Genomic DNA, 11368 nt, shown 5'->3' with positions numbered 1-11368 from the left:
AGACCTTAAGCTAACATTGGGCCAACGTTGGCATTATGTGTTGGGCCAACCAAGCAAATGTTTTTATTATTGGTTATTTGGCACTAATTTTTCATCATTAATCTTTTCTACTCAAGAAATAATGTGAATAACTATTATTGCAAAAAAAAGATTCATGATACATAGATGCACATTATGATTCGGACCTTCCATTATAGATTTCCTTCCGTTCCCTTTGCCTTATGGCTCCTTTCGTGTTTTAGTCTACCTGTCCGAACTTGTTCTCCCGATATGACAGCTTGAATAACAATCAAGCAAGATTAATTAGACCGTTTCATAATCAAGAATTTATGCAGATGTAAACACATCTATAAGCAGGTGTAAATAAACTGTTGAAAAAGAACTTTCACAAAAATAACTAGGAAATGGCTCCAGTCAAATTATCTGATAAGAAAGAAAGCATAGAAGATGAATTTTTAGACCCCCCTCGTCGAGAAGTGGGGTTTAGACCAACCTTGTATGACACTAAAGGTGAATATGATGTCGCACAAAAAGGAATCGTTAAGGCAATGATTATTCCAGGAATTAAAAACAATCTTGCTTCAAGTATATGTAAGTAGACGTATTGTTAGCATATGTATAATTCTGTAAATAATGGCCAGATAACACTGTATAAGTCTGTAGAGACGTTTATTGTTTAAAAATTGGCTTGTTATAGTTTAAGTGGTTGCTTTGCCCAGAAGCAAAAATATCTCAAAGCGACGTCATTTTTATAGGACTACGGTTAATGGTCCCCGACCACTACAGTATGGTATAGGGTCAACTCGGCCCTATACGAACTTGGCACTCTTTTTAAAAAATTATATTATGATATACAGTGTCTATTTTAGGAATTCAAAAATAGGGGTGATTTTCCCCCTCTATTTCAAAAAAGGGGGCGATTTTCAAAATCAAGGGGTGCCAATATAAACTGCTAATATTAAATCGTCTGCATTAAGTTTACACTGAGACTTTCAACCGATGAAATAATTAAAACGAAAATATTTATTTAAGGCAGCAGAAGTTGTCCCCCCTTAATTTTTAAATGAAAACAGATTATTATAGAACTGTCGCAATTGATTATAAAGGGTATGACAATACAAACAATCGACCTATCTTTCACGTCTAGATCGTAGCCAAGCTAGGAATTGCCTCATTTTTCTTGATTATTTACTACACTAAAATGGCGCCCAACTGTCAGACATAGCACACTAGTTCCGGTCGGTATTTCCGTCAACTCAAGTTACCAGTACCATACGGTACTAAATTATTATAATTAGCTTACAGTTAACTCCCTTCGGTTTCCGGTGTAAATGTAAACAAAACACCCAAATATAATGAGGGATGGAAGTTTTACGATTTTATTAACTTTTTTTATAGATGCGCGATTTTCACGCACATGATTATGAATTGTGCGCGATCTGTGAAATACTAGTGTGAATCGCAATCGCTCGTCCTAGAATAGACACTGGATATAGATTGTTTAGATTGCTTAGTTAATAAAAAAATCAAGGAGTAAATTATTATAAAAGCAGGGCTCATCCGGAAGGGCGATTCAGGCGAAAACTTCGCCGTGTATATTTCTATTTCGCTCTCCCAATTGATCAAAGAGAAGTCAACATCGCCGATAAAATCTTAATTCCCAAAGAGTATTGTTATGTCGCTCATGTCATGGCTACAGGGCGAAATGCCCAAACTTAGCAGTAAAAGAAAGTTACTGATTCTGATACACCTACGCGAAAATTTAAGAAAGCCAATTCGTTGTAGACAGTGAGAGTGTTTGGCATTGAAATGCCAAATTTGACACAGCTTACGCACGTGGGCAAAACTACGAATCCTGATCAATCCTGATCGGCATGCTACGTATCGGTCGTATATCATGTGTACATGTATATAACAACAAAATTTGTCAGGAAAGAAGTGTTCTTATTGTTTCAATATATATATTTGTTTTAATGTCATAAAATGATAAATATGACACTCAGATTAAGATTTATCAATATTGAAAATTTCAAAAAGCATTATTTATAAAGATATTACCGAGTTTAATATTTCATGAAAATAAAGGGAGGTAATTAGAAATTTATTTTCTATAATTTCTCAGTCAAATTTTTCAATAAGATATGAATGTATAAATTTTAGTGATCAAATATTATGTGCACAAATGTTTGCAGTACATATTTTTCATATTCTTCGATGTTTGAAAGCATAATTATATGCAGATTCTGATAAATGTGACATTACAACATACAAGATCATAAAAGAAATTTCTGTAATCAGAACAATAGAGAGCTTTTATTTATCAATATTCAATGTAACTTTATCTTCTATTAAAAGTGAGGAAAGTAAAAATATAAAAATTAATTTATTCATCATATTTTTCCTTACACATTATTATCAATAAATCTACATGTATGAAAATATATAAACAAATATTTAGAGAAAGCTTATAAATAGCTGATAATATAGATTAATTGTGTTTATATTATAGTTAAAGTATGTATATAGCCATGCATGTTAATGCATACACATTGGGTTGTTTCCCTTCTCCCTAAAATTTCCCCCCAGGATGAGCCCTGTAAAAGTATTCAGGAGTACGATCATTTACAAACAGAAATTTGAAAAGGTTGGCAGTGTACATGTACGTATTGTTAACCAGGTTTTCCGAAGGAAAAAACTGGTTATTAGATTGAGGTATGTCGGCGGGCGGGCGGGCGGATGGGCGGACGGGCGGGCGTAAACAATTTCTTCTGTGCGCAACTCCTCCTACATTTCTCAACGGATTTTGACCAAACTTTCACAGAAGCTTTGTCATCAAGTGCCCTGGCGCATATTGTCGGGTTTTGCGATTAGATAATATTTGACCTAATTATGGCCCTTTGTTTTTTTTCCTTATATAAAAATATAGTGAACAATTTCTTCTGTGCGCAACTCCTCCTACATTTCTCAACGGATTTTGACCAAACTTCCTCAGAAGCTTTGTCATCAAGTGCCCTGACACATATTGCCAGGGTTTTGCAATTGGTATATATTTGACCTAATTATGGCCCTTTGTTTTTTTTCCTTATATAGAATATATAGTGAACAATTTCTTCTGTGCGCAACTCCTCCTACATTTTCTCAACGGATTTTGACCAAACTTTCACAGAAGCTTTGTCATCAAGTGCCCTGGCGCATATTGTCGGGGTTTTGCGATTAGATAATATTTGACCTAATTATGGCCCTTTGTTTTTTTTCCTTATATAAAATATATAGTGAACAATTTCTTCTGTGTGCAACTTCTCCTACATTTCTCAACGGATTTTGACCAAACTTTCTCAGAAGCTTTGTCATCAAGTGCCCTGACACATATTGCCAGGGTTTTGCAATTGGTGTTTTTTTACCTAATTATGGCCCTTTGTTTTTTTCCTTATATAGAATATATAGTGAACAATTTCTTCTGTGCGCAACTCCTCCTACATTTCTCAACGGATTTTGACCAAACTTTCTTAGAAGCTTTGTTATCAAGTGCCTGGCACATATTGTCGGGTTTTTGTGATTGGATAATATTTGACCGAATAATGGCCGTTTGTATATTTTTTCCTTATACAGAATATATAGAGAACAATTTCTTTCTGTGCTCAACTCCTCCTACATTTCTCAACGGATTTTGACCAAACTTCCTTAGAAGCTTTGTTATCAAGTGCCTGGCACATATTGTCGGGGTTTTTTTGATTGGATAATATTTGACCGAATTATGGCCCTTAGTATTTATTTTTTCCTTATACAGAATATATAGTGAACAATTCTACAGTGCGCAACTTCTCCTACATTTCTCAATGGATTTTGACCAAACTTTCACAGAAGCTTTGTCATCAAGTGCCCTGGCGCTCACTAAATTCCCATGTTTCTTCCAAGACATCATTCAAGTATTTTTTTAAAATTGTGTACATACTTTTCTTGATATCGAACAAAACACCACACACCAATATTGTTGACAAAAGAAAATGACAAGAGATGCAAAAATGCAAAAATTAAGCAAAAATAAAGTACTGTTTACCTTTCTAAAACATTTGGGAAAAAAAGGCGAATAGACAACATAAAATTTCTCCATCATTTTTGTTTGAGGAATATTAAAAAAGCCATAATTCCTCCTAAAAGTTCAATTAAAAACAAATGCCCCTTCATGACAAAGCTTCTGTGAAATATTTTGCTGAAAACCTGGTTGCATCGCATTGCGATGTTCCTTGTTTGAAATTATGTTACGAAGAGATATTAACATTGTAGATATCAATACAGGTTTGGTAGCTGTCTGGTCCCCAACAAATAAAGTGTAATAATTTCTGTCACAATTTTAAAGGAATGTAAGCTTTTTCAACCACAATTCGCGACAATAATGATGCATTACAGGTGTTAAGATACAAGTTTTGAATTAATAACAATCGCCTCCCCCCATAATGACCCGTCCCACTTTAGTGATCAATCACCTCAAAATTATTCTTATTCGTCTCACTTTAAAACAATCTATTTAATTTAAAAAAAACGTTCTTAATATCATCAAATTAAGAAACGATAAAATTGAATGTTTGTTTTCGAGAGTGTTTCAATATTAAAATGTATAGCTTCCAACACAAACTAAAATAAATTTGTATGAACTAAATGTTTGTTTTGATACTATATTATTTTTGAAATAAATTGTTCTCTTCTCTGTATCTAACTTTTAAGAACAGAAATTGATCATGTTACTGTCATTTAATTTACTGAAGTAAATTTACCACCTACACAGATACATCTTGAGAATAACAAAATATGAAATATTTATTTACAGTATAATTTATATAACTATAACAACTTGGTGAACATGTAAATCACATGAGGATTTTTCAAATATATTTCATTGCAAACAAATGCATGCATGCACATTGTAATGTAAATGCAGTGAATACTGTAGAATACAACGTAGACGTTATTGCTCTCATGTTATCTACTCAAAACCAGTCATAGAAAATTGTCACAATGATAAAATTAATTAAGTATTATTATAGTAAGTGTTTAGTTTACAATTCAACATTAACTGTACCTGTGGTCACTTGATTTTTTGGAATTATTCAGAATTAATAAGGCTGGACTTAAAGTAAATACTAAATAGAAGCTTATTAGATGTTTTGTTAAGTAGAATAAGCATATAATTATAAAAACATATGAGCCGCGTCATGACAAAACCAACATAATGGGTTTGCGACCAGCATGGATCCAGACCAGCCTGCGCATCTGCGCAATCTGATCAGGATCCATGCTGTTTGCTATCAGTTTCTTTACTTGTTACAGAGTTTGTAAGCGTACGCACTATGTTGGTTTTGTCGTGACGCGGCTCATATATGGTATATATATATACTACAAAATACATGTATACAAATATATGTACTCATTTTCATTATTTATACTGATTTTTCTTCTCTTTCAGGTGCCTTTTTGACGTTAACAGCACTTGTAGGTGCAGGAGTAGTGTCGGGAAAGAAAGACGCGTTAATGTCCTCCTACATGTTAAACTTTCGTATCTTCTTTTCTTGCCTAACTGTTGCTTCATTAGGAGCCACATCTTTTTCTGAGGAGATGGAAGTTGAAAATATAAAAGCAAGGAAAGAATTAAAACTTTTAGAGGCTCAGAAAGAATGAATCAGACAACACGGAAATAAAATCTTCATGTAGACTTTCAAGCTTGTTTTTAAGAAAAACTTAATATAATTCTCTTCAAAGAAAATATAATTCTCTTCAAAGAAACTGTTTTATTCAAAGCATGTACTTCATTCATTGTGATACATATGTTATGAAATAAGTTTAGAAGAGACCTAGTAACTGTAAAACAGGAACATTAAATGATAATATAGGTTATAGAAGTGACCTGTAAGAACAGAGATCATTGATGTTAACTTGATTCCACACTTGCTCTGTTATCAAAATGATTGAAAAATTCTTATTTAGTCTTAAACATAAAGCAGAATATAGAAAATATATACAGTCTTTTTTAAGTGGTTGGTGCCTGTTTTTGTGTTAAGAGAGACATGATGTTTTTTTTGTTAACTTAAAATACCTCATTTTATTAAGCTAACACACGGTTGTCAGAAGATGCTGTGTTTAATATTGTGGTATTTAGAACTTAATATAGACTCAGCTTGGCAGGTTTTGAGGCTTGAGTCATGATTGAAACAATTTTGGTACTAGATAGACCATGCATTAAGCTATACAGTCTCTATTGTCAACAAGCATGAATGAATGAACATTGGACAATTATCAATTCTAAAAGATTTCATAAAGGGAAAATATAGGAAATTGTAAAGAATGTATTTTATATACATGACACTTGTGACTGAACTGTTGACAATATATTTATTGTTTTGTGTATTATAAAATAATGTATAATTATAGATCTCTGTTGTTTAAAAGATTTTAGAATCATTTAGGATTCCTCTTTATTTTACTTTTTTTGCGAATATATAATCTATATTACACTATTCTATTTGGAGACTTTTATTGGGCAATAATTTATTGGTCATTTTAGTTTTTATCTTGATATTGCAATTATACATGTATGTATTTGTAATACATTTTTTTCTTAGATTGATCTTTAATTACTTTGTATTAGATTCCTCTGGTAGGTCATGTTTTGATTATTGTTAATTTGTACAATGTACCATACATTTTGTACAAAATGTTAATCTTACTTAATCTTATCATGACCATTTTTCGTAATGTTGAATAATCATGTTAATAGCCAATGAAATTGAATTTAAATGTAGATATTGATTGTATAATAAAGCTGAGTTGAGTTTTATATGTAAGTTCTGTTTTGTCATCTAGCTGTCACCTGCATTGGTTGTATTGAAGAACACAACTGAAATATATGTTCATATACCCAGAGAATTTATTAAATAAGTTTGTATTTTTGTGTCATCTATGGATCACTTCGCTGTTATCTGTTCATCCATTTGTCCCTCCATCACAAACTTTGCCAGGACAACTCCAGAAAAAGTTCTGGTGCAATTTCAACAAAACTTTACAGGAATGATCAATGCAAAGTAAATTAGTGCATATCATCAGATTTTTTGCTGAGTTATGGTTCTTGAATGAAATAGGTGTTAGTAAAGTTTCTCTGGACTACTCCTCTTATACCACTAATGCAATTTCAATGAAACTTTACAGGATTGGTAGCTTAAGTGCTTGTGCATATAACACAGGTTTTCCACTGAATGATTTTTGGCCCAGTTATGGCATTTGAATACAAAAGGTGTTTTTAGCTCACCTGTCACAAAGTGACAAGGTGAGCTTTTGTGATCACGATTCCTCCGGCACACGTCCGTCCTTCGTTCGTCCGTCCATAAACTTACTTTAAACAACATCTCCTCATAAACCACAGTGCCAATTTCATCCAAACTTCACAGGAATGTTCCTTTGGTGGCCACCTCAAAGAATTCAATTCCGGTTGCCATGGCAACTGAAAGAAAAAAAACTTATAAAATCTTCTTTTAAATAACTCAAATAGCTAGAGCTTAGATATTACGCATGAAACATCTTCTAGTGAGTGTCAACCAAGTTTGTTCAAATATAAGCCCTGAGGTCAAAATTGGCCCTACCCTGGGGTCATTGATATCCTTATAATTATGTATAAAGTAAAAGCTTAAAAAATCTTCTTTTAAAAAACACAAAAAGCTATAGCTTAGATATTAAGCCTCAGACACCTTCTAGTGGGTGTCTACCAAGTTTGTTCGAATAAAAGCCCTGGGGTCAAATTTGGCACACCCCAATGGGTTGATGATTATCCTTATATGTATAAAGTAGAAACTTAAAGATCTTCTTTTAAAAACCCAAAGAGCTAGAACTTGGATATTCAGCATAAAACATCTCCTAATGGATGTCTACCAAGTTTGTTCAAATTAAAGCTCTGGGGTCAAAATTGGCCCAGTCCCAGGCAGTCATTTTTTCCTTATATGTATATAGTAAAAACTTAAAAATCTTCTCTTAATAAACTCAAAGAGCTAGAGCTTAAATATTTAGAATGAAACATCTTCTAGTGAGTGTCTACCAAGTTTGTTCAAATAAAAGCCCTGGGGTCTAAATTGGCCCAGCCCTTTGGGATCATTGATTTTCCTTATATGTGCAAATCTTTTGGAACTGTTGTTTACCCTTAGCAGTAGCAACCAGTAATGCTTTTACACATACACTATTTCAGATACAGATATGAACTTTGTGATACCAGTTTAAGATTTAGATTTTATATCTGCTTTTGTTTATAGTTTACAATATTATTACTTGTTCCTTGTCATGAAAAGTTTTTATATTCAGGGGAGCGATTTCAGGGCCATCATGGCCCTCTTGTAAATGGATTAACTTCACATTTAGACATATCTTTAGGTCATGTATTTCAAACTCAAATGTTTGACATTGACCTTGAAGGTCAAATTATTGAATTTATCTGATTATTGCTTTAATTGGCTGTCACTCGGTAATTAATCACTGTATTATATTCATACTTGGACAAAACAAGCTTTTAAACAAATCCTTCTAAACAGCTGAACTTACCTCGACCTTGAGCTTTAAATGACCCTGACTGTCAAGGTCAAATTATTAAATTTTGGTTTTAAAAGTTGTCATAATTATTTTATGTACGGATTTGTTTTATATTTGGACAAAACAACACTTGTGACCAAACAAATTTGTTGAATAATTCAGATATGACCTTGACCTCTAAATGACCTTGACCGTCAAATGATTGAATCTGCTGATATTTTCTTAACTGATGGAAATGATTCATACTTTGACAAAACAAGAATAGTGACAAGACAGACCTTAAGAAAAATAAGTTAATTTAATTTTGTTTCTTGAATTTTCTTTTTAAAGAGTTGTTTAAACCATGTATGTGCTTGCTGTTAGAAAAGGTTAAAACAGAAAGACAAGCATTGCCCCCGCCCGGCGGGGGCTCAAGTTATGATATGAATACATTGTTTACTGTATAGTAACCACTGTTTTGCTCACCAGAACCGAAGGTTCAGTGTGAGCTATTAGTATCAAAGGGGGATGCTCCGGCGTCCGTCGTCATGCGTTAACAATCGTCTTCTTCTCTGAAACTATTTATAACTCGTCATATAAGTTTTCATTATAAATCACTTGGAACTTTATCAACATTATTTTCAAGCAACATTTTATAATAGTATTAACAACATGTATAATTAATTTTGAGTTTGTTTTATCAAATGCAACACAATCATGTTCATGTCGTCAGATTTGGTCTCTCTGTGGGTCACTTAGTTAATGAGTAGGAAAGCATATTTAAAACTGCTTGTCTAAAATCACATAGCACAGACATGAATGTATGAGGTACGGTACTATTATCTAGTGAGACCCCTAAAAGCAATGTGAAACATTACCCGGGGGTATCTTTCGTTACTTTACAAATAGGAGCAAACTACGATGGCAACACCTTAGATATTTGGCGTAAATTATCACCTTATTGCCGTCTAAAAAATTACAAATCATGCTGCTATTAGTACCGCCATATATAAACTTATAATTTATGATTTAGATTTTGCAAAGAGGGTGCCGTGCAAATAGAGGAAAATAAGTTTTAATCTTGTGTGACACAGAGCTTAAATAGATGTTTTACATGTTATTTGCCCGCAGACGGCTACTGAATTGCATGACTGGACCTTATCCAATTGGCCCTACCAAATAACTTCTACTTTGAAAAGATATTACCTTTTTAACAATGAATGGATCTCATGTGAACCATATTGAGCCGTATTAGCTTTCTTTTTTTTAGCCCTCTTCTTTATTTTAGCTCGACTATTCGAAGAACAGTGGACTATTAAATCGCCAGTGCGTCAGCGTCGTTACCCTGGTTCATGTTTCACGTTGAACGTCTTGTACAGCATAATATAATATAAGACGCTTTGATCTGATATCAACCTCTACCGCTAACCCCCCCCCCTCCCCCTCCCTTCAGTCCCAGTTACAACCAAAAAATATCATTTCAAGTCAACTTCCACATTTAGTATTCATAACAACAATAATATGACACTATTACACAATTTTCATTATACCTCTATTATCTATAGTATAACTAATACTATAGAGGTATTATGAAAAAGGGGGGGATTAGCGGTAGGGGATAATATCAGATCAAAGCGTCTTATCTGAATTACGGTCATTTGTGAACTTGTTGTTTTAAGACTGCATACATCACAAATCTTCAATTTTTTAATGAATTTTCTCAAAACCTATTACATGTATTGGTGACCATAATTGGAGGAGTCACTTTCAAAGGCCCATAGCTCTAGTTTGCATTTGAATAAACAATTTTGCAAATTCTTTGGTACAGTTTCTTCATTTGCAATTGCATGCATCTCGGAACAATGTTGAAAAAGTCAAATGCCGCCGCTTCCACCAAATTTACTAATGATATACATATTTCTAATTAATGAAGTCGATATCCATTTTAATTTTACTTTTCCTAAGAAAAAAATCGAGCTATTGATACAGTCATTTTGACGGTGATGCTGCTATAGTAGGAACAGAAGTGTGCAAGAACAATAACTCTACCTAACCTTGCCCACCTTTACAGTTATTCCCCTTTGTCAGATTTACTTCAAAGTACCTCATAGATTTTCTTCAAACTTTATACATTGATACAGCATTTTGGTTGGAAGTTCCGCGTGCAAGAACAATAATTCTACCTTACCTACTTGGAAAATTACCCCCTTTATTGGATTTAAAATAACCAAAACATTCCAGAGCATTACTCGAAAAATACTACAGTAAAAACTCTGAAAACCGGACCCTGTCCGGACTTGACCAAAAGTCCGGTTTTCAGAGGATTCCGGTTTTCAGAGGTTTTATACATTTATTGATAATTATGATGTGTTTGAACTATGACTGTGTTCAATCATTTTGTATTTACTTTTCAACCATTTTGTCCAAGTCATATTTTAATTTCTTTTTGCAATAAATGTCTTAAGTAATTTTATTATGCAAATCCATAAATATAATTCTGAAAATCTGAAATGAAAACAGCTTATTGTCTGAAATATATATTTTCGGTTGTTTTTTTTAAATATGTAATTAAAGGAATTTATTATTACTATTTTTGCATATAATTAGTATCCAAACAAAGATAACTTCAAGGTCAAAATTTTAAGCAAAACAAATCATTTTACAAAAGTTACCCAATTATTTAAGACATTTTATATTAAAAAGATACAAAAAATTTAAAACATTTTGAAAAATCATTCCTATTCAGGGAAAGACACAATTATGATGAACAGAACAGAACAGAACAGAAATTTTATTTTCTAGACTTATACAAAGTACATCGTCTTGT

The 11368-nt window shown here is 32.8% G+C and overlaps 1 protein-coding gene across 1 annotated transcript; it reads left to right on the top strand.

Annotated features, from left to right (window-relative positions):
* Window positions 1-245: 245 nt before the first annotated feature.
* LOC132740637 (uncharacterized) lies at window positions 246-5744 on the top strand. Its single transcript, XM_060728580.1, has 2 exons — window positions 246-591; window positions 5462-5744. The coding sequence occupies exons 1-2, from the start codon at window positions 405-407 to the stop codon at window positions 5671-5673; spliced, it is 399 nt and encodes a 132-aa protein (XP_060584563.1). The 5' UTR covers window positions 246-404; the 3' UTR covers window positions 5674-5744.
* The last annotated feature ends 5624 nt before the right edge of the window (window positions 5745-11368 follow it).

This window comes from Ruditapes philippinarum, unplaced genomic scaffold (assembly GCF_026571515.1).
Source record: "Ruditapes philippinarum isolate M1 unplaced genomic scaffold, ASM2657151v2 ctg9659_1_1_1_1, whole genome shotgun sequence".
Classification (NCBI taxonomy): Eukaryota; Metazoa; Mollusca; class Bivalvia; order Venerida; family Veneridae; genus Ruditapes; species Ruditapes philippinarum.
The sequence above is the reverse complement of the archived record's forward strand: the minus strand, read 5'-3'. Positions and strand labels throughout refer to the sequence as shown.